The 25,033-nt window shown below is 37.1% G+C and overlaps 1 protein-coding gene across 2 annotated transcripts in view; it reads left to right on the top strand.

The window, feature by feature from the left end:
* The window catches only part of PHKB (phosphorylase kinase regulatory subunit beta), a 234,784-nt gene that overhangs the window by 173,620 nt on the left and 36,131 nt on the right, over positions 1 to 25,033 (top strand). For both annotated transcript variants that reach the window (XM_044256209.1, XM_044256210.1), the window contains 6 exons: positions 13,501 to 13,556; positions 14,070 to 14,163; positions 20,361 to 20,444; positions 20,871 to 20,975; positions 22,411 to 22,493; positions 22,701 to 22,791. In XM_044256209.1, coding sequence (XP_044112144.1) covers positions 13,501 to 13,556; positions 14,070 to 14,163; positions 20,361 to 20,444; positions 20,871 to 20,975; positions 22,411 to 22,493; positions 22,701 to 22,791 — 513 coding nt within the window. The remainder of the gene's footprint in view (positions 1 to 13,500; positions 13,557 to 14,069; positions 14,164 to 20,360; positions 20,445 to 20,870; positions 20,976 to 22,410; positions 22,494 to 22,700; positions 22,792 to 25,033) is intronic.

The following is a 25,033-nucleotide window of genomic DNA, read 5'->3' as shown; positions in this document are numbered from 1 at the left end:
CTTTCTAATTGATATATCCAGTGATCTCTTTTCAGATTCAAGTCTGTTTGGCCTCCCAGATATTCAACACCATTGAACATTCCCTCTTCCTTTTAATCTCTGTTAAAGTATAAAAGTAATCTTTCTTTTCTCTCTTCTTCTATCACTACTTTTCCCCTTCCAAATCCAGTCCTGCCAATTCTATTTCCTAAATATTCTTGAAATCTTTCCACTTGTTCCTTCATTCCCACTGCTATAACCCACGTCACCTTGTGTCCATTCTGCCCTCTGCAACCCATGTCTATATAGTAACCATCATAATATAATTGTTGGGTGGGGCCTGGCCTATATAGTATGTTCAATATATGTATTTATTACTATTATTCTAAGAAATGTAAATTACATTGTCTTTTTCATGTTTGAAATTTTTTTTTTTTTTTTTTTTTATGACAGACAGAGATCAAGTAGGCAGAGAGACAGGCAGAGAGAGAGAGGGGAAGCAGGCTCCTCTCTGAGCAGAGAGCCCGATGCAGGGCTCGCTCTCAGGATCCTGGAATCATGACCTGAGCCAAAGGCAGAGGCTTTAACACACTGATCCACCCAGGTGCCCCTGAAACCCTTTCAGTAGCTTTTCATTTCACTTGGTTGAAAACCAAATGCCTCATTGCCTCACTGCTAGGCCTTAATTCCACCCCCATCTCTCATCATTCTTTTGCTTGCCTGTTATGTTCCAGACACTCTCCTCTTAGTTCCTCAAATCCTTCAAGGGTTTCAATCTCAGGGCCTTTGCACATGGTATTTCTTCTGCCTGAAGTGCTCATTTGTTTTTGAATTCTGTCTCAAATTTAATGACACCCCGAAAAGAATTATTTTCTGGCCATCAATCTAAATTAGCTCCTATATCTTCAGTCATTTTGTTATATTACCCTTTACATTTATCCAGTTTATTATTGTTTTTCATTATTTAGTTACCTGTACATTTTGTTTATTAATTATCTATTTCTCCCAGACTGAAATATAAGTTTCATGAGAGAAGGATTTTGTCTTATTTGTCTGACACATAACTGAAGAGAAATATTTACTAAATAAATTCACGAATGGCAAGTTTTTATCCTTTAATAACCAACAGCTAAGATACCTTTTCTATAAAGTTCTCCTTAATTTTCTGAGTTTAAATTAGATGCTTCCTCTTTTGTCTTCAGAGCAACCATTAAGAGTATTGTATTTAGTATCCTACTGAACTACAAGAATATTTTGTCTTCTCTGTTAAATGGGGAGTTCATGAAGAATAGGGGTAATGTTTCATCTATCTTTCTGCCATTCCTAGTAACTGCCATGATGTCTGGACTAATGAATGAATGAATGAGCAAACCCTCTAAGGTGGGAACATTTCTAGTACACAGCATTGTTGAATTGTGCTCTCCAGGGTCTGGAAGACATTTAGGTTTACTCTGCTAAGTGTGATGGTCTGGGGTCTCCTCTGCAGTCAGGTCCTTTCTGAGAATCCACACTAGAAACAGTTTGGCCTCAACCAGTGAAGGTAGCAATATACGGGTAAAGGCTTGCTGGATTCTAGAGCTTCCTGGATACCTCTGTAACTGTTTGATCTCTAAGCCAGCTGCCATAAATCTTGCCATAGTTTTTCCCTAGCCCTGTCTTACTAGTCCAAGCTTCTTGTCCTTGGGATGTTCATAAAATACTGAAAGAGAAAGTAGCACAGGTTTTTGTACTCCTCTTCCTTTAAGACCACCCTTCTTAGGTGGCTGTCACATTGGAATGACTGCATATGTGGCCTGTCCAGAGCAGCAACAACAAATACAACAAAGTTATGCTGCTCTGGCTTAAGTGCAGTCTTGCCACCCAGTCTCTCCCATAGACTTTCACATCTTTTTCATTACCCTTTTCCCCAAGTTCCAGGTGATAAAAACGGCCTCTTCCATCTCTGACCTTTTCAGCTCAGACATCAGGGTACTGATCTACTCAGCACAAGCACTTAAAAGGGAAAAACCAAAGCAAGTTGGCTTGCTCTGCTTGCTTCTTCCACACCCACCCCGCCCCCATGATTCTAAAAAGATGGTTTCCTTCCATCTACCTTTTAGAGGCCTTTCATGGGTGGTAATCCAGGAATTGAAGCCCTTTGAAATGACAAAAACACCGAGAGGGAAATGACCAGAGTTTTGGAAACTCTGCTTCCCTCTTTTGCCTCTGCCTCCGCTGTCTCATCTCATTTTATCAGTTATTCCTGATGTGTTGCTATGAGTTTCCCATAATTTGTTCCTCCCTCTGGTTGTGATTAAAGCTGTGTGGACACCATGAGTCAGGCTTTCTCCATCTGGGCCCATGTAGCATTTTAGCATTGTTTCCAAGAAGTAGCAAGATCTTTGGCACTGTCATTTCTTTAAGATAAAAATATAGAAACATCCAGTTACAGAAGTGCTTAGAAAGGAGGGAATACAGTTTTACAAATCAATTCATTGTGACAAAGTGATGATCAGGAATTCTCTTCCAAGATAATTGCAGTCATTGAAAGGCCTGCTGTCAAAAGACATGGCCTGACTAATTCATTCCGGCATTTGAACCTATGTGTCTGAGATCTGGGAATACGTTTTTAAAATTCATTTGTTTTCCTCTTAAGTAGAAAGCTTATATTATCATTAATGGGGCATATAAATACAGGATCCTACAGGGCCGTTTCTTCCCTGGCCAGCTCTCCTCTTGAGCTGAGTTTAGCTCTTTAACCATGCTTGATGTTGTTATTCCTCTGGTATTTCTACTTACCTTTTCTCTGCTTCCCTATTAATTTTCTCCATGTTGCTGCTTTGGCTTGGTTGGAAATGTCAGAACAAGATGCCAATGTGTTCCAGTCAGGATGTGCCTGTGTTCAAACTGCTGTATCCTGTTACTTGGCTCCTACAGGAAAAATACTGCGGGTGCAGTGTCTCCAGTTGGAATTGAGATGTATAAAGCATCTGCTTGGTTTCTTCAGCTAATGAGGTTTTGCTGAAAAATGAGTGTAATGAAAAAATGCTGGCTGTTGGCAGGACCTACTGATGAAGGCTAATGAGCATAAATGAGTTTCTGTAAGGCCTCAAAAACAGAGGCATAGAATGTTTCAAATGTACTACCCTTGAGGCAAGACTAGCCTTGGATGAGGTACGACCCATTTATTTGTTGGCTTCTTTTTTCTTTTCTTCTTTCTCTTCTCCCTTGCCCTTCTTTCAGTAAAAGACGTATTCAAGTCAGCCACAATAGATTATTTTAAGCAACATAGGGCACTTTAAAAATAAAACTACTGCACTAGGGTTCAATATGATGTTCCAAAAGGAAGAATTATGAATTCTATATACTTGTATACATTATTTGTTAGAAGAGATAATTTTTTAATTTAATTGCCGAGAACTTCAGAATTATATTTTATCAAAAAGCAGATTAGAAAATAGGTTTTGTAGACAAACTTAGAGTTGAGTTTTCTTAAAAACCTAAAGTGGATGAAGAGTGGACTGTTGGTGGGTCACAAGGGTTTTGTCTGCCATTCTGCCCCCCATGATTTTATTTTTTGTGTCAACTTTATTGGGACACACAGCAACAAATATTTGATCAAATATTCTGGATGAGGGTAAGGGTATTTGGGGAGAAGACTAACATTTAAATCAGTAGACTGAGCAAGTCAGTTTGCTTTCCCTCATCTGGGTGGGCTTTATCTATGAAAGCCTGAATAGAACAGAGAGGTAACTCTTCCCTGAGTAAGAGAGGGTTTTTCCCTGCCTGATGGCCTTAAACTGGAACATCAACTTTTTCCCTGCTTCTGGATTTGAAATGGGTATTGAGCCTCCTGGCCTTCAGATGAACTATACCGTCAAGTCTCCTTGGTCTTCCACCTGCTGATTCAACCTGTGGGTCTGGGAGCTTAGCAAACACTGTAATTCCCTGAACCAGTTCTTTATAGTTAATCTTTTTCTTCCCTTTATTCACACATATACACCCCATCAGTTCTCCTTCTCTGGAGAATCCTAATACAAACCACAACAGCAGTCAGCATATAATCTATGAAATACATGCTATGACATGTGCCATGCTGACTTTGTGACTTTGGACTTGCACATACCTAGAGTCAGGTTTAAGCTCTATCACTGGCTATACATATGACCTTTGACAAATTATTTCACCTATTTCCTTATTGGTTTTCTGATCTTACAATATGGGAATTCTTGTGACACTATATAACATAGAGCTTAAATAATACATCTTTAACAGCAGGCTATCAAGATATTTTAATTTTTTGACATTCTAAGCTATACTGCAAAATAAATATAATCAATAACATGATAATATAAATCTTACTAATAAACTCTTGTATTATTTCCATTAATTATGCAGTCGTACCTTGGAAATACTGTGGTTTTAACTTCAGACTATTGCAATAAACCAAATATCTCAATAAAGCAAGTCAAATGAAGTTTTGGTTTCCCAGTGCATCTAAAAGTTATGTTTATACTATACTATAGTCTGTTAATAGTATAATAGCATTATGTCTAAAACAATGAACATGCCTCAGTTTAAAAAAAAAAAATACTTTATTGCTAAAAAAAATGATGACCAGCATTTGAACTTTTTAGCGAGTCATAATCTTCTTGTTGATAGAAGGTCTTGCCTTGATGTTGATGGCTGCTGCCTAATTAAAGTGGTGGTTGCTGAAGGTTGGGGTGAGTATAGCTATTTCTTAAACTGAGACAGTAATGGGGTTTACCACATTGAGTGTCTCTTTCATAAATGATTTCTGTGTAATGTATTTGGTAGCATTTTACCCACAATAGAACTTCTTTCAGAATTGGGGTCAGACTCAAACACTGCTGATGCTTTATCAATTAAGTTTATATAACATTCTAAATTCTTTGTTGTCATTTTAATAGTCTTCATAGTATCTTCACCAGGAGTAGATTTCATTTCAAAAAGCCACTTTCTTTTTCATCCATAAGAAGCAACTCCTTATCCATTAAAGTCTTGTCTTGAGATTACAGCAATTCAGTCACACCTCCAGGCTCCCCTTCTAATTCTACTTCTCTTGCTCTTTCCACCACATCTGCAGATACTTCCTCCACTGAGGTCTTAAACCCCTCCAAGTTATCTTTGGAAATTGAAATTAGCTTCTTCCAAACTCCTGTTGATGTTGATATTTTGACCTCTTCCCATGAATCATAAATGTTCTTGATGGCATCTAGTATGGTAGATCTTTTCCAGAAGTTTTCAGTCTACTTTGCCCAGACCCATTAGAGAATCCCTATTTGTGGCCTCTATAATCTTAACAAATGTATTTAAGTAAGACTTGAAGGTCGAAATTACTCTTTGATGGGCTGTAGAATGGATGTTGTGTTAGCAGACATGGAAACATTAGTCTCATTGTACATCTTCATCAGAGATCTTGGATGACCAGGTACACAGTCAATGAGCAGTTACATTTTGAAAGGAATCTTTTCTTCTGTGCTATAGATATCAACAATGAGCTTAAAATATTCAGTAAACAATGTTGTAAACAGATGGGCTGTCATCAAGCTTTTGTTGTTCCATTTATAGAGCACAGGCAGAGTAGATTTAGCATAATTCTTAGGAACCCTAAGATTTTCAAAATGGTAAATGAACATTGGCTTCAGTTTAAAGTCATCAGTTGCATTAGCTTCTAACAAAAGAGTCAGCCTGTCATTTGGAGCTTTGAAGCCAGGCAATGGCTTCTCTCTAGGTTTGAAAGTTCTAGATGGCATTTTCCTCCAATAGAAGGCTGTTTTATCTACATTGAAAATCTGTAGTTTGTTGTAGCCATCTTTATTAATTATCTTAGATCCTCCAGAAAACTCGCTGCAGCTTCTACATCAGCACTTGCTGTTCACTTTGCACTTTGATGTAATAAAGATGGCTTTTTTCCTTAAACCTCATAAACCAATCTCGGCTAGCTTCAAACGTCTCCTGCAGCTTCCTCACCTTTCTCTGCCTTCATAGAATTGATGAGAGTTAGGGCCTTGCTCTGAATTAAGTTTTGGTGTAGGGAATGCTGTGACTGGTTTGATCTATCTAAACCACTGAAACTTTCTCCATATCACCAATAAGGGTGTTTCAATTTCAGATCACGTGTGTGTTCACTGGCATAGCAGTTTTTATTGCCCTCAAGAACTTTTCCTTTGCCTCCACAACTTGACTAACTGGAGCCTAGCTCTCAGCCTGTCCTGGTTTTTGATATGCCTTCCTCACAGAACTTAATCCTTTCTAGCTTTTGATTTAAAATGAGAAACATGAGACTTCTTTTCACTTGCACACTTAGAGGCCATTATAGGGTTATTTATTGGCTGGATTTCAACGTTGTTGTGTCTTGGGAAATAGGGAAGCCTGAGGAGAGAGAGAGAGAATGGGCCAGTCGGTGTAAATGAGAATGCACACAACATTTGTCAGTTAAGTCAGCTGGCTTTTATGGGTAGGTTTGTGGCAACCTAAAACAATTTTAATCATAACATCAAAGATCACTGATCACAGATCAGCATAACAAGTATAATAAAAATGAAAAAGTTTAAAATATTGTGAGAATTACCAAAATGTGACACAGAGACATGAAGTAAGCAAATGCTGATGAAAAAATGATGCCAATAGTCTCAATATAGGGTTGCCACAAACCTTCAATTTGTAAAAAACTTAATCTCTGCAAAATGCAGCAAAGGGAACTGCAATACAATGAGATATGCCTATAAAAGGACATCTGTGCATCTTTCTGTGCTTTCTCCTAGAAAATATTCAAACTCTTTTTACTGTCCCCCTCCCAAAATTGAATCCTACTGATTTTTTTTTGATAACTGTCTTCTAGTGACCCAAATAATCCAGTGATAGGAATATATATGAGTGATTTAGGTTAAATGCCTGTTCTGCTCTTATAAGCAAAATTGAAACCTGGTATTTAATGATTCCACTATGTAAAATCCACCATAACCCTGTCCAGAGATTTGTTGCAAATGTTGACTAGCCTTAAATGATAAAAGATGTGTAAAGATGACATTAATAAGAAGGTACGTTTATAAAAGGGAATACCAAGGAGTTATAACAAAAAATGAGGTTGTGTTCTATATACTAATATATAAAAAGTACATCATGATATGTAATTACTTAGTGGGAAAGTAGCTGATAGTATGCTGTTTTTCATCTAAAAAGTATGAGAAAATAAGAATGTAAATGTTTGCTTTTCTATGTAAACTCTGGCAAGGGGCATTAAATAATCCTAGCAATTACCTGGTTGGTAGACAGTGGGGAACTGGCTGGATGCTGGGGCCACAGGTAGGAAGGAGAGACATTTCATTGAAAACCTGAATAATTTTGAAATTTTGAACCATATGAATTAATTATCTATTGAAAAAATTAAATTGAAAGAAGAAAAGGGGAAGGAAACCATCAAGGCACATTCACATTAAAGTTTCTCTGTATAACCTTTGAAAGTTGTATTACACTGTTTTATTTATAGTTCCCAGCTGCAAATCTCCTAGCTTTGCTGCTTTGACCTGATTTGGGTAATTTAAAAACTAGAATCTAGACAGATGTACCTGCAGTGTTTTAATTACCGTAGTTTTAAATTTTTAGCAAGATGAGTTACAGTGTAAAAATTCCTCTTCTGCTACGGTACACTTAAACATGGTGAAGATGCTAAATTTTGTGTTATGTGGTTTTTATCAGAGTAAAAATTTTTTTTTAAACCTGACTTAATTCATTTGTAAAAACTGAAGTTTTTTTTTTTTTTTTTTTTTTAAGATTACTTATTTATTTATTTGACAGACAGAGATGACAAGTAGGCAGAGAGGCAGGCAGATAGGGGCAAGAAGCAGTCTCCCACTGAGAAGAGAGCCTGATGCGGGGCTTGATCCCAAGACCCTGGGGTCATGACCTGAGCCGAAGGCAGAGGCTTTAACCCACTGAGCCACCCAGGCTCCCATATAAATGGAAGTTTTAAATCAGAATATTTCTAACCACAGGTTGTTGGTCTTCAGTCATGTGATTAAGATGACCTGTGTACATCCTTTGATAGTTTATATAAATATGTGTACACCAAATTATGATTATTTTCCTTTGTTAAAAATATACTGTTTGTATTTGCAAACATCTATTTTGTATATTTAAGGGATGATTTATGTATTGTTAATAAATATAAACAACAGTACTTTAAAAACAAGATTCTTCTTTCAGACCACCAAATGAGCACCAACTGTCTTTATTTTAATATAAGGTATTGTATACAAGCGAGGTAAGAAAAGTGAGCATGAGGGGCCCCTCAAGGGGTTCACTCTGTAGTTCATTCTGTACAGACCGCTTACACGCTTGCAAAAAGCCTTTCAATGAGACAATAAGAGTATCATCAAGTAACTCATACAGACATTACCTCCATTTGCTGATGGGGAACAGAAGATATCTGGACACCCTGATGTTTGGCAAGTTTATGGAGGAGACTATGTTGAAAGAGTGGATCAGGATCTGGATAGACAGGAACAAAGGAGCAGTTAAAATGTTGAAGTATAGAAGGACAGTAGACAGAAACTTGAGATGGATAGGAGTGACTGTTTTTAGTGGTGCACTCTTCGGCAAACAGATGGGAGATAAATAGGGAACCATAGGTAGTGGTTATATTGTAAAGGTCTTTTGGAAGTTGGACCTTTATTTGGGAAACACTGGTTTTAGAGTAAGAAGTGATAACCCAAACATTACATAAATATATGTTTATTTACCCATCTTTCTTCCCTTGTCTTCATTCATTCAACAAGTATTTTTTGACCACTTCTGTTATGTAAATCACTGACATAAGAAAATTAACCTGACTATAAAATACAGAAGATGGGCAGATGCAAGTATGAAGCAGAAAGTTGAGGAAGCATATTACAATCACTCAGAATTATGGTTGTATTTCTGGGGTTGATGAGAAGGCTAAAGTTTTTTGAACACTTAAGAGGATATGTCAGACAGTGTGTTAAATGCTTCTATGTGCTCTGTATTATCCTCATAATCCTATGAAGTAAATACTTTTATTATTCCAGTTTACCAGTGAAGAAAGGGAGGCTTAGCAAGGAATACTGACAGAGAATGGCAGAATAAATAGTATAGATATCATGTGTTTAGCAGATCAGTTTGTAAATGTATTACATGCCCTCTTTTGTTTGATTTTCCCCCTCCGTGTTAGGCAGCTTACATATCATTATTCCCGCTTTACAAATAAACACATAATTGAGAAACTTTCTTGAGCAGTCATTCATCAAGTAGTAGGCACCAGCTATATGCTCAGGTACTGTTTTAGGCAATGAGGACATAGCAATGGAGACAATAGATCAAAGTTCCTGTCCTCAGGGAGTTACTTTCTGGTGGGAATGAATAACATTGAACATTTAAGTAAATAATGCAATATAATTTCTGGAGCTGATAAATACTAAGAAGTAGACAAAATAAGATAAAACGATAGAGAGGGGCTGGCTGTGGTAGAGAGAGAAGACCTTTCTGAGGAAGGGATAATGGTTGAGACCTGCATAACAAGAGGGCATTCACAAAACAATTGGGAAGGAAAAACATTCCAAACAGAAGTTCTGCAAGTCTAAAGGCCCTGTGATAGGAACACAGCTGGCTTGTTCAAGTGACCCACAGAATCCATTGGGGCTAAAACATGGTAAAGGAAGGGAGGGAGAATGAGAAAGAAGAGGTAGGCCGGAGCTAGATCATGCAAGCCATGGAAGGACATAGTAAGCAGTTTGGTTCATATTCTGTGGGCAAAAGGAAACCACTGGAGAGTTATAAACAGAGTATGTATATATGTTTGCAAGGGAGTAGGATGGAATGAGGTGGTGGTGAGATGGTATGATTTACACTTTTTGAGAAAAAAATCCTCATTGCTGTTTGCAGAATGGACTGCTGTGAATGGTGGGGTAAGACTGAGGTAGTTACAACTATTAATTGACCAAGTGAAAGATCATGGCAACTTTGAGTAGGGTGGTCGCAGCAGTGAAGGTGGACAGAGGTGGTGTGGTTGAGACATGCTTTAGAGGTAGAACCAATATGACTGATGAATTAGTAGCACCTTAGAGAGGCAGATACTATAGTGTTTAAGAGTTAGATGAGACTGCCCAGATTTGGATTCCCCCTTTGCCACTTACTATCTGTGTGATGTTAGCTAAGTTTTTTTTTAACAACTCCATGCCTCAGTTGTCTCATTAGTAAATAAGAATAATAGTTACCTACCTAGTATGGGTGTTATAATGATGGTTACATGGTGCTTAATAACTTATCTTTTTTTTTTTTTTTAAAGATTTTATTTATTTATTTGACAGAGAGAGATCACAAGCAGGCAGAGAGGCAGGCAGAGAGAGAGAGAGAAGGAAACAGGCTCCCGGCTGAGCAGAGAGCCTGATGCGGGGCTCGATCCCAGGACCCTGCGATCATGACCTGAGCCGAAGGCAGCGGCTTAACCCACTGAGCCACCCAGGCGCCCCAATAACTTATCTTTTGTTGTTGTTGTTGTTGTCAGGAGGTTTGAAGGAAAAAGGAGTCAAGAATGATTTACATGGTTTTGGCCAGATCAAATGAGCACATAGTGTGGGACGGACCTTAAAGAAATAAATACTTTGATGATGAGTGGTTTTAGGGATGGAATTCAGTGGTTCAGTCTTGTTCATGGCAAATTGAAAGCATCCATTAGATGACCTGGATCATACAGGATCAAGTGATAAGATTGGATTTGTATGTGGATCTTTTCATTTTAACATCTGCCCCTTTTCCATCTCTGAGAGGCAGAATAACTGAATATGAGCAAAGATACTGCCGTCAAATTGCCTGTGTCTGAATTCTAGCTCTTCTGTTAGCTAGCTCCATATCCTTGGATAAGTTACTTAAGCTTTCTTTGCCTCAGTTTTTTTAATCTGGAAAATGGAAATAATGGTTTGTTAGAACAGTGCCTTGCACGTAGACTGTTGAGTGTTTTGTGAAGTGTTTGTTGCTGTGGTTAGTACTTTCCAATCCTGAATACTGCTACAGAAATGAAAAAAGATTCAAGAAAAGAAGATTCATACTTTTTGAGGGAAAGATTAACAGGATTTTGGTGACAAATTGGATATGGAGGATAAAAAACAGGAGTGAAAGGTGATTCTGAGCTAGAGTGAGCCTGTTGAGGGTGGAGGTAGGGTCAGTGAGGAGTTGAGTTCTGGAATTTTTAACTTTGGAAATAGCCAGGAGAAAATGTCCAGAAAGTTGAAAATATGGGCACTAGAACTCAAGAGAAAGTTCAGGACTAGGAATATAAATATGAAATGATCTGCTTAGAGGTCATAATTTTAACTCCCAGAGTAATTGAGTTTGGTGAGAGAGACAAAGAAAGAGAAAGAAATCCAATGAGTAGAAACCAAGGACTTAAGTATGAGGTTTTCAGTCTCTAAAGGCAAAGTAGGTTAGATGGCAGAATCCAGAATTATAGAGGCAAGAAAGGTAAAAAGTAAGAAGATAGCTATAGTCTGTGTTTGAGAATAGGAGGAGAGAAAATTAGAAAGTGGTAACTTACCTGAGGATTTCTTTTAAAAGATGTTTGGAATTCTTTGGGGGAAGAATTAGCCATATAAAAATGGATTAATAGATGGTCTTCATGTCTTAGAATGGTAGAAGCCTAGGGTGACTTAGGTATTAAAGCGAACCTCAACAAGGAAGACAGGAACAGGTGTTCTAGAATAGATGTAAAAACAGTAAATACAACTGCAGTAAGTATTAGTGTCTTTATTTTTGTTAGGTGTCAATACTGTGCCTAGCACTTTGTTCCCTCCCTAAATCCTCAGCAATTCTCCGAGATAAGGGCAGTTGTTATTATTATATGGGTGAGAATACCCATGCTGAATTCTTTCTGGGGTAGAAGTGGGGTGCAGTGTCCCACTTGGGCTATGGCAAAGGCCTAAGATCATCACAGAAAGTTTTTGAGTTGTAACTTTCTGAAATGCTGAGTTTTTACAATGAAAAAATTCTTCAGCCACTAATAGTCCCCTAACCAAATACTTATATGATTCAACATGTGTTGTGGGCATTTTAGATCTGAGTACTCTGTCATACCAATGGAACAACATTATCCTAAAAGGTCTGTGATTCAAAAAAAAAAAAAAAAAGATACCAATTTGCCAATCCTAATCTATAAACTACCTTATTTATTGTTATTGAAATGTTATCTGCATTCTTGTATATGTATTCACTTGCTTTTTATTTAAGAATCCCTAATTGTCCTGAAGATTATGGGTAATTTGCCCACTCTAAGGTTACTTCTTTTGATGAAGTAAATACTAGATTTCATCAGAGAGAAGTAAGCTTAACGTATTCATTTGGTGTTAGAGATCTTGATGAGACTGTGAATATTAATTTTTTTCTCATCCTCCTAAGTAACATTAACTTTTAAGGTCTTTATCAAATAAAAATAGAATTTATGGCATCTTTAATATGTATTTATTTTTGTTGGGTTGTTATATCATATTTTCTCTTCTATATTCATTTAAATCACATGGAAGTCTTCCCAAAATGGCATTTTCACGATGATTCTGGGAACCATCCTTTTGAATGTATGATATTTACTGCTGATATATGTATTCTGGTGTTTCTTGCTTTCCATCATACATAAATTCTAGTGACATATTGAATACCATAGAGGGGAACTGACTGATGGTAAATCAGACATTTTACAGCAGACTATTGGGAATGGAATGTTGGATTCATTACTATGAAGAAATTACATTTGATCAGTATTTTCAGAGCTTCTTAATACTGTAATTTATTGATGCTTCTTAATGTTCTCTGTTAATTAATACAGGCTCAAAATTGGGTTCATTTTAACAATGTGTAATATATGCTATAGTGAATTGTTTCCACACATACACAAAAAGAGTAACAAATATCCAACAGTATCTTTGATTAGAACTATTAAGCCCAACAGCTTGTATTTAATGAACAGTGTTAATTACATAGTCAACTGGGTAGTTCATTCTCTACTATAGGAACTATATGTTAGAATAAAGCTATTTTGATATATATGGTGCCAAAGGAAAATTGGCTAACAAGAAAGAGAATAGCCTTATATGTGGTTAAGATGTCAAATGAACAATTTTAACTCACAGTCATTATTTTACAGAGAATGCATAAGTTGGGTTTTTATTTTTAGTTCCTTCTCTTCCCTTCAGAGTTAAATGATGGAAAATGACTCTCAGTCCCAAAAGTACTCTTATGCATCATTCAAAATAGGCCTGACAGGCTAGCCCCTCTGGTAAGGGTGAGATTTATAGCTTTCTGTTCCTTGGTGTTCCATTACTCTGTCTACACCATCAAATTGATTAGTAGGCAGTAGAGAGCAAGGAAAGAGAGGTGACTGCATGGAGCCAGTAGGTGTCCATCATTTTAATGAACTGATTAGAGATAGTTAATACTGTCCTTGATTCTCATTGTAGCTGATGATGGCCAGATCTTTTAAAATTTTTCTCCCCCCTCCCTTATTCTATATTACAGGGCCCGCTGGAAAATGATTTGGTTGTTCATGTAGCACTCATAGCAGAAAGCCAACGGTATGAAATCCAGATGGGTGGTGTGTTCCTTTGGGAGGAAGGAGAGGGGGCTTATTGCTTTATGTTACAATATTGAGTATGTGGTAGAGATTAATTTCACAGACCCCTTGACAGGGTTTCAAGGAGTCATTAATGTCACTTTAAGTGCCAGAACAACATTGCTTTCATGTTTAAAATAATTTTGTTTTAGCTGATGTGAATATTAAAGACTGTGTGACCTGTGCCAGTGTTTCCTGGGGTGTAGTTCAGAGGAGTTAGTGCCACAGATACCGGGAGTTCTCCAAATCAGTGCTTGCTCTTTCTGCCAGCCCCAGAGCTCCCACCTGATGCCTAGTAAGGAACCCCAGAGGGCCTCTGGATCCCAGCACAGATGGCATATTGCTCACATTAATAAATTAAAATGTTCTCCAAGCTAGCATAGTCTCCTTCCTCCCCACCTCCTCCTCCACCGTTCTCCACACTCCACGTTCATTGCCTAAAAATGTCTCTTCCCTTTTTCCCTGTGTTTTTTAGCCTTCAAGTTTTCCTCAACACGTATGGTATTCAGACTCAAACTCCTCAACAGGTAGAACCTATTCAGATTTGGGCTCAGCAGGAGCTGGTGAAAGTAAGTGATTCTACTTCTTTACTGTCAATTTTGTAGAGGTACTAGAGCGTGAAGATTAGACTTAGTCTACAGTCAGGTAGCATAGTTAAAATCTGATTCTGAAATAGAGTCATTAATCCAGAAGTCTTTCTCATTCAGTTGAGAAACCTACCTTATCAGACATTGTTACTAAAAAACCCTTGCATTGTGTGTGTATACATTATATTCATAGGTCTATTGATTCTTACTTCTAAAATCTATTACTGAACTAGACTGAACATTTAAATAACAAATTAACCTGAATTTTAGTGCCTTGTGTTTAAAACTAACATTTACACTGGACTTGGTAATTTTCCCTTACATTAACTATTAAAGAAAATTTCTCATTGAAATATTTATTGGTAATAACTATTTCCATTTTTCTTTTGCCTTACTATTTGGGGTCTGAAGTAATTCTCACCCTTTTGGTTTGCTCGGTCTCAAAGTAACAGCTGAGTTGATTCTTAATGTTGTTACGTACCTATTTAGATTGGATTAAAGGGTGACTTTGGGGGCCTTTTGCATGTAATACTCTGCAGAAGAATTCAGAAATGCCTGTTTAGGAATATTCCTGCCCATTAGTGACAGGAAATTGTTGACTTCCATCAGTTATTTATTTATTTACTTACTTATTTATTTTTAAAGATTTTATTTATTTGAGAGAGAGCTAGAGAGAAAGTGTGTGTGTGCATGAGCAGGGGAGAAGGGTAGAGAAGGAGGGAGAAGCAGACCCCCCCACTGAGCAGGGAGCCCAATTCCACTAGTTATTTATAAGCCATCACTTCTACATAGTAATTGTTAAAAACAATACAGGAACAAACTCTGAAGTGTTTGATGTAAGTGTTTAGAATTTTCTCTCTCAAATAATCAAGGTTAGCTCAGCTAGGTTGATATAACCATTTGTGGTCAAAGCCTTAATGCTACAACAAGGAATTCGAGCTTAGAGAAGAGAACTGTACTTTGCATGGGAGAAGGCAGGGCCTTAGAGCGTCACTGCTGATTGGACAGGACTTTGTCCATTGGCAACGAAACCAGAACCTGGGTGTCAGATCACCCTGAGTACTAGCTCTTTGAGGGCTCTTAAACCTCTTCTAACAAATTTAGAGCTCTTATCCCCTCTGATTTAAGAGATAAGGCTGAAAATTCAAGGATCCCTAGAATAGGTAACACTTTGAAATCATGCCAACATGTAAATAAATGGGCTTTGTGGTAGAAGAGGAGAGGGACCAGAGGATTCACAAGGCAAGGAGAGGAGGCAGCATGAAGTGGGGAAAATCTAAGTCTCTAGTACTCTATTATTACTGGCTATATTTGCTGATATACTTTTTAGGGTTCTTCACTGAAAGCTCCAGAGAATAGTAACAAAGATTATTACTCTTTGATAAACATGTGCTCAAAGCAAATAAACTTGACTCCATTTTTTTCAAGCCTAATTTATATTGCAATTTTTTTTTTTAATCTTCGGTGAATCTGTACTCCACCAGACAATATGCAGTCAATATTTTAAAGATAAACATGGCTTTAAATGACTTAAATGTGACATTTTATGCATTCATTGATTAGTGAACACCTGCTATATGCAGAAGTTTGTGTGGGGCACTCAGATAAAATGGCGCTGTGCTCTGTCCCTGTTCTCAGTAAACTCTGAGTCTATTGGTATGACAGGAAAAATAGTTAATTACAATCCACCTAGATTCGTGCTATAATAGATGTTTAACAAGGTACTGTGGAGGTGATAGGAAGCATTCCATTTAGACTAAGGTGAAGACTTGGGGCACCTGGGTGGCTCAGTCGGTTAAGTGTCCAGCTCTTTGTTTCAGCTCAGGTCATAACCTCAGGGTCATGAAGTGAGCCCTGAGTCAGCCTCTGCACTGGGCATGGACACTGCTTAAGAATATCTCTCTCTCTCTCTGTCTCTCTCCCTCTCTATCTGCCCCTTCCCTCAACTAGTGCGCACGCATGTGCTCTCTCTCAAAAAATAAAAATAAATAAAAATAAAAAATAAATTAATTGTAAGAGTAAGGTGAAGAGTTCTAAAAGGACCTGACTTATTTTATGTTTTGTTGTTTTAAAGATGGTGTGAACAAATGGGTATGTGGTTTGGGTAAAATGAGACTTGGGGCCAAGAGTCCAACTTCCCTAATCATGTGTCAAGATAGAAAATTCTCTGTGGCTACAGCCTTTGCATTCCAAGCTAGCTGCTCTTTGGGATTCATCCTCTAAGATATACTGCCTAGTATATTGCTTCTTATAAGCTTATCTTTAAAAAAAAGTTAATTCTCGTGTAGTTACCATACAATATTGTATTAGTTTCAGGTATACAATAGTCCCATATATTACTCTGTGATAAGCCCACCTTTTATTATTTTTTTAAAGATTTTACTTATTTATTTGAGAGAGGGAGAGAGAAAAAGGGAGAGTGAGAGAGAGCATGAGAGGGGAGAAGGTCAGAAGGAGAAGCAGACTCCCCAAAGAGCTGGGAGCCCAAAGCAGGACTTGATCTCAGGACTCCAGGATCATGACCTGAGCCAAAGGCAGTTGCTTAACCAACTGAGCCACCCAGGCACCCTAAGCCCACCTTTTAGAAGTAAAAGTGTGCCCTTCAATCTCAGTTAATACACATGTTCTTATGCCAGTGGCTAATCTTTCTGTTCTAAGGAGCTGTACCTTCCTTCAGCTCACTCAAGAGATAGAGCAGACAGCTGAGAGCAGGACTTATACTGTGTGTAGTTAATGTTTCATGATGTGGTGACTGTGGTGTGATTCACTTCATGGGGAGATGAATTTAGTGTGATCTAGAATGAAGTTCTGTTGTTTAGCCATTACAATACGCTATTTCAGTGGATTAAATGGTGTGGATGTGTACAATGTGGGGATAGTTTTATCCACACCCTGGAATGTGAGGAGCATTCTAGGTCTTTCTACACAATTGTCAGACACCTACTATACCTTGGTTCAGAAAATTAAGGAAAACCCTGTCACTGTAACACAGTAGTATTTAAAGGAAATCTAGGTCAGTACGTTTTAACTTGTACATAGTTAATTAATCACCGGTCCAAAAGAAGAAATCTAAAATAGCTTAGACATACATTCATTTCTGAAAATTTGGAAAATATTTGAGAGAAAGGGGGCTCCGTCTAGCGTAGTACGCTGTAGTTTCAGGGCAGCTATACAGCCTAATGCTTATAGGGTACTTTTTCTGGCCAGTTGATTTTATTTAAAATGAGAGCCATTATTCCAGAGTCGGTATTCACAGCCCGGGTGGCTCAGGAGGACATTCAGTTGCTCCCTTATTCCTCTATCAGGTATTTCCTGAGCACCAGCTATGTGCCAGGCACAGTGCCAACCAGCTGAAAGGAAGCTGCTCTCGAGGAACATAGCAATGCAGAAGGAGAAGGAGACGCCGAGCTAACTCTGACATGGGAGCATACACAATAGCATAATGACCAGAGACTTCTGGTGATGACATTAATTTTAGGTGCAGTGAGGTTCATATTTGAAGCAGTTCAGGGGAAAACAGGTTCGATTTCCTCCTCTCATCAAATAGAGAAATAAATTCCAGACGGATTTAAGATTTAAACTTTTTTAAATGATATAAACAAAATCTTTAGAAGAAAAAATAGAACAGTTTACAACTGGAGTGAGAGTCCATTCTTAGAATAATGCCAGCACTAAAAAAGTCTTTAAGGAAATGATTAACAAATTTAACTAAATAGGGCTGAAGATGGGATAACAACCTGGCACATCGGAGGTGCTTGTGAAATTTCCTAGTAGGAAAATGTTTAGATTGAAATACCGCATGCTGCAATGATGTTTGACCTACTGTGCAGTCATTCTCACATTTCATAACATTGAATATGAGCAAACTGGGTAAAATATTTATACAAAGGGTAATATTCTTAATATACCAAGATCTCTTACAAATCAAAAAGAATGAAAAATACCCAATAGAAAAGGGAACAAGTGGGAAAATTTATAGAACATGCAAGTAGCCATGAAATATATGGGAAAGTCCAACCATAAAATATTTGAAAACAGTAGTTTAAGATAAACTTTCTGACTCAAGGGAGTAACTAAAAAGGCCTACGCACTATTAATGGTAGTAATTTGGTCCACTATTTCTGCAGGGTGACTAACCTGGCTTTATGTTTCAAAGAAAACATATTCTCTTTGATCCAGCAAGTTTAGGAAATTATTATGCTGAAATAATTGTACACTGTCCAGAGATGTTTACTGAATTGATTTTGAAATAAAAAAAAGTTGGGAACTGCCTTCATCAAGGGATAGGTATTAAATAGGGTAAGAAGGCACCTTATTGGGTGAATTGCTCAGCTTTGGCAGTGGTAACCTTCTAATTCATTCCAAATCCATCTGTTTTTACTTTGTAGAAATTCTAGAAGTTTCTGTTCCACTGTGGCACCTTTTTATGTTTTCCAATAGTGAGTGCTACAGATATTTTTAGGGGTCTTTTTATTTCTTCGGTCATTTAAACACTGAAATGTGGAGTATATGCATAGACTTAGTTTCCCATCTTGAAACTGGAGCACAATAGTACTAAGTTTTAACAAGTAGGACACCAAACAGATACAGATATATATATATATAGATATATAGATATAGTTTATGAACTTATTTATGTAAATATATATCCCATATTGATATATGTATGTAATATGGGTATATATTTATGTATATACTTTTAAAAAATCTGTAACCCTATACTTCGGGTGTTTTTTTAGGGCTTACACAATAAATTACACATCCTTCAATATATACCAAAGTGCAAGAGTTGGATAACGAGAATAAATAGGACCATTCACTTGGAGCATATGGTTTAAATTTTTCATAAAATTTATGTAATCAGAAAAATCAATAAAGACATTTCCATTTAAAAAATTTTTTAAATTTTAATTCCATTATAGTTAACATAGTGTTGTATTAGTCTCAGTTATACAATATCATTAATCAACAATTCCATATATTACTCAGTGGTCATCAAGATAAGTGTATTCTTAATCCCTGTCATCTATTTGAACCATATCCCCCACCTATCACCTTCTAGTAACCCGCTATAGTTAAGAGTCAATTTTAGGGCACCAGGATGGCTTAGTCAGTTAAGCAGCCGACTCTTGGTTTGGGCTCAGGTCATGATCTCAGGGTCCTGGGATTAAGCCTCTCATGGGGCTCCACTCTCCTTCTGCTTGTGGTTTCTTTCTCTCTCCATCTCCCTTTTTCCCCTCCCTTGGCTCATGCTCTCTCTGTCTCTCTAAAATAAATAAATAAATCTTTAAAAAAGTCATGTGCGTTTTCAGTAACAGTCCAAGAGCATTCCTTTTACTCCACATCCTCACCAACACTTGTTTTTATTGTGCTTTGATTTTAGCCATTCTGACAGGTGTGAGGTGATATATCATTGTGGTTTTGATTTTCATTTCTCCGATGATTAGTGATATTGAACAACCTTTGATATGTCTGTTGGAATCTATTTGTATGTCTTTGAATAAATGACTGTTCATATTTCTGCTCATTTTTTAGTTGGATTATTTATAGGTTTTGGTGTTCACTTAAATAAACTCTTTATATATTTTGGATACTAACCCTTTTTTGAATAAATAATTTATAAATATTTCCTCCCATTCAGTAGGTTGCATTTTAGTTTTGTTGATTGATTCATTGCTTTGCAGAGGCTTTTTATTTTGATGTGTTCCCAACATTTCCATTTTGATGAGAAATACTTGAAGGTGGGAATCTAGTAGGAGATGTGAGACCCTGAATATTAAAACTTTAGCCAGTGTGGTGGTGGTGGTGGTGTTGTTTTTTATATCACACAGCAAGCATTTGTCTCTTTGTATTCTTTTATGAATTGGAAAGAGCATGCAAGTTTACATTTGACAAAGCAAGAACAATGTCAAATTTTACAGTGTTGCTAAGCAGATCTCCAAAGATTTACTCTCAAATCTCTTAGTGCCTCCAAATCTAAGTCATCGTTGGCTAGTTTTTCTAGCCAATTCATTGGCTTCATTGTTTTCCTGCAGGTCTGTTGAGTAAGGTTTCCCTGGCCACGTTTCCTCTGGAAAGATCAGAAATTAGGAGGGTTTTAGTCAGGGGGGAATAAAGGGGCCAAAAAGGAAAGCATTGATTCTTCTTGCCTGACTGATTTACAAATTTATGTCTTACAGGCTTATTTCCACCTGGGTATCAATGAAAAATTAGGACTCTCCGGAAGGCCAGATAGGCCCATTGGCTGCCTTGGTACTTCAAAGGTGCTCATAAAATCTCCTTGTGGAGCAGTGTTCAGATCATAATACCACAGAACGAAATGATGTTTGACCTGCTATGTATCCATTCTCACATTTCATTATATACTTGGGCTGATTGTCTGAATTATTATTTTCTATAAGTAAATCTTACTGTTTGTTTTGTGTGATATCACAGAAGTCTTCTAGGAAAGAATAAGCATCTCACTGCTCTATTATTTATGAACATTGTACGTTACCTGATTTTGACAGTATTTATTCAGAGGCTTTTTCTATCACAGTAGAGGTGGACTACACTTTAGTATACTGATCTTACTGATCCAATCAAGAAACTTAGAAATGTCTTAATCACTTTTAATTTTTATTAAGACTTACACTACTGTACTTTTGCCTTTGGTCCTGTTTTGTACTTTTTAAAATTATCTCTTACAGATTTATCGCATTCTAGGAAAGACTGTGGTTTGTTACCCTATCATCTTTGACCTAAGTGATTTCTACATGTCTCAAGATGTTTTACTGCTGATAGATGACATAAAGGTAGCTTCAAAACCCCTTTTTATTGAAATTGGATGACTGTGTTTCTACTGATTTTATCATATGTTATTAAATTGAGTGCTTCTGGGTGTCTGTGACACTGGGTTAACACGCTGTAAAATATGAAAGTAAAACAATGTCTGCGTGGCTTTAGAGAAAGAGTTAAATTGCTTGCAGCTTTAGAATAATAGATGGAGTATGTCTTATATAAAGTTGTGTGACGTTGCTTGATAGACCATTCTACAAATGGAATGAAAAGATACAGTTTATAAAGCAAAGGGGAAACCATTTGGAAACCATGTTCATATGACAGCAGTAATTTATCTCTTTTTGAACAAAAGTTGAGTTAGGAAAGTAATTTTATTTATATTATGAATAATGTCAAGTAAAACCTCAACCAACTCATAAGATCTCGTCAGTTAAAATCTCCTCCAATCCCTTTTCCATTTGCAGAGTAGAGAAGCTTAGAGTCATGGTTTAGAGCATGAAGTCTGGACCCAGATTACATTTGTTAGAATCTTGGCTCTACTGTTTATTTACCAGCTGTGTGATCTTGGGCGAGTTACTTGACTTCTCTGTCTCTCTCTTTTCTCATCTGTATAACTGAATAATAATAGGGATATTCTGAGAATTAAATGAGTTAATGTATATAAGGTGCTCAGAATAGTGCCCGACATATGGTGAAGTGTTATGTAAGTCTTTGATGTGATGATGACAATGATGATGACAACAGTAGAAATTGAGTCAAAAAAGGACTCTCCATATTTATGATTCAGTCTTGTTTCTCCCACTTGCTGTAATAAATGCACAGTAATGTGGGATGAGGATTAATCTTCTGGATGACAACCCTGGATTGATTTTTCCTCCCTGGGACCATTCCTTTTTGTTCTTCTTCTTCAAGTATTTATTTTAATTCCAGTTAGTTAACATACAGTGTTATATTAGTTTCACATGTACAATATAGTGATTCAGTGGTTCCATACATCACCCTGTGTTCTTCATCACAAGTGCCTTCCTTAATGTCCATCCCCCATTTCATCCTCCCACCACGCCTCTGGTAACCATCAGTTTGTTTTTTATAGTTAATGTTTCTTGACTTCTCTTTCTCTCTCTCTCTTTTATTTTTTTTTTCCCTCCAGGGACCATTCTATTAGGCCACCAAAATGGAAGTAGTCTCAAAATATATGTAATCTGACTCCTTTTAAGAACAAAGTTTAAATTCAATGAAGTTTCAGACTTAAATTTGTATATATTCATACTTGTATACATGTTTGTATCAGAACATTTCTACCCCTAGTAGTTTATATTATCCAGGGATTGACTGTGAATTATCTTGATATATCAGAGTTTCGTTGGCTATTTTCCACAAACGGTTAAACATCCTGATCAGCGCAGATATAATGCTATTACATGCTACCTCATTCTTGTGTTTTGACAGAATGCACTACAGTTCATTAAGCAATACTGGAAAATGCATGGACGTCCAATTTTTCTTGTTCTCATCCGGGAAGACAATATACGGTAGGTTGACAAAAGAAGTGAGGTGCACCCATCTCACCTGCTTTAAGACTGTAAACCCTTTAGAAGAAGGCCCTCCTACTGTTTTTATGTCTCTGTCAGCATGTAGCAGAGAGACTTGCATATGTGAAGGATACTTAGTGTTAGATTTTTTATTTCTTATTCTGTTATTAATAATGTACTTTTTGTTTGTCTGTTTATATTTTTTAGAGGTAGTCGATTCAACCCCATATTAGATATGTTGGCAGCCTTTAAAAAGGGAATAGTTGGAGGAGTCAAAGTACATGTCGATCGGCTACAGGTAATCTTCTAAATTTCAGTGTGTTTCTGTTTCAGGACAATTAATACACAGAGCCATTTTTCTTAATATGTTCTGTTTAATGTTTTTGTCTTAAGGTTATTCTGTGCCTACCTTCCTATTCCTATTGTAACCATCCTGTTTATTTTATCTCTCCAGTCTTGTGCTTGAACAATTACAGTGGTTTCCCAACCAGAATTTTAGACTTTACTAGCTCCTCTCCAACATCTGTTTTGCAGTTGAGGAAGCTGGCGTCCAGAGTGGTGAAGTGACCTGCCTAACACCCTAATCCAAGTTACCTAACTCCCTGGTCCAGTATTCTTTTCCGTGCTTCACAGTAACATCCAGCCTGGAGAGGATCCTCGTTTAATTCAGGACCTCAAAGCATTATCTTCATAATTCCTAAATGAGAAAAGCCCCTTGTGATTCCCTGTTAGCCTCCCTGCCCACAGTTATCTTCTACTAACACTCTGTGCTTCTGCCAATTCAAGTTGATTACTCTGTTCTGACTTTGTGAGGTTCTGCCCCTCTGCTTATGCCATTTCCTCTATCTGGAATATCCTTTATTTTTTCAAGATGTCTGCACTTTAAAATCTTACCAAACTTTAAGACTGGTTCTGCAAACTCACCTAGGTCAAACATAACAATGCTCTTCTGGAGATCCTTTTATGACCTTAAACATGAACTAATCAGGTTGTAATCTGTCATGGACTTAAGTGCCTTATTTTCTACACACACACACATAAAAAGTGATTATCTCATAGGGTCTTTCGTGTAGTAGGTTCTCAATAATGAGTAAGAAAGAGGAAAATTTACAGAGGGACCTGTAAGTGGCATGTTTACATACTCATTCTACTAGTGCTTGTGTTTTGTATACTTTATTGGTTTTTACCTGAAATTTTTTTTTTCTTTTCCCCCTTATTTTCTGTTGCTTCCTGTTGCTATTGTCTTTTTGTCATGCTTTCTGTAAAAATTTCTTTTGTATTTATCATGCAGCTTCTTTGTTAAGTTTTATATTCTGGCTATCATGTTTTTAATTCTCCCTTTTCATAAAATCATGTTCATATTTTCTGGGTATTATATTTTATCTTTCTGAGATTATTTACTAGAGAACTTTTGAAATTTTCTTCTCTGCCTGATCTCTGCCTGATCTCTTTCTTTAAAAAAAAAAATTCTTGTTTTTTTGTGCTCAGTCTTTCATGTTGGGGGCATTTGTGAGATGTGTGGTAATCTTTAGCTATCCATTCATTTTTAAGAGTGAAAGAATAAATTTATTGGAAGCTCTATGTTTGGGAACAAGGATTTTTGTCACAATGATGTCATTTATCAGGTAGTCTGATAGCAAGGGCTCTTTTTGGGGGGAAATCCCAGGTGCCAATATCTGGAGTTTTTTTTCTCCTAGATCCTTCATTTCCAAAATAAACATATAACCTCATGCCTAAAGAACATACATTTTGCTTTCATATCCTGAGTACAGGGTTGTAGAAGGAGCCGGGGTGTCCTGCTGTTTCCTGCTCTCTGCTATGCCCTGTCTCTCCCTTGAGTAGACTCTTTCACCAGGAATAAACTTTCTTTTCATCTTGCAAAACTGAAACTTTGTACTTATTAAACAACAACCCCTCATCCCCCCGCACCCTAGCCTTTGTCTTCTCTTTAATATAGTAAATGAAAATGACACCTATATGCTTCTCTTTTTATTTCAAGCCCTTTTAGATCTCGTTAGCCCATGTTCCACAGTCTCTCTCATCACTGGACCCCAACCTCCCTCCCTGCCTCATCACACAGGATCTTTCCATGCAGCTCATTCCCAGCCCTGCTTTCCATTCCTAAATCTACTGGGTACTTTCAAAATCCCTGAGTGTAATTGGATTTTTTTCCAGCTCATGTTGTTATTTTCTTCTATCCTTGCTTTTTTCTTTTTTTCCTTCTAAATATTTTAATTTTATAATTTAGGTCAATGTCTCCTCTTTAGTGACGTCTCCAAGGTTGGAATTAATTTCACATTCCTGTGTGTTTCTATGGCATTTTGCTTGAACCTTTGCTATAGCTCTTAATTTAAGTGTAGCTAGTTTCTTGTGTCTGCTTCTCTCTGTAGGTTGAAAACTTTCTCAGGCCAAGCCCGAGTCATCTCTGTATTCCCAGAGTGCTCTGCTTACTACTATTCTCTTTTAGGAAAGACACGAATATTGGTTCATTGATTCAACATATATTGATTGAGCTCCGTCTCTAGGCACTGGGGATAAAA

The sequence above is a fragment of the Neovison vison genome, chromosome 7 (assembly GCF_020171115.1).
Source record: "Neovison vison isolate M4711 chromosome 7, ASM_NN_V1, whole genome shotgun sequence".
In the NCBI taxonomy this organism is placed as follows: domain Eukaryota; kingdom Metazoa; phylum Chordata; class Mammalia; order Carnivora; family Mustelidae; genus Neogale; species Neogale vison.
The sequence above is the reverse complement of the archived record's forward strand: the minus strand, read 5'-3'. Positions and strand labels throughout refer to the sequence as shown.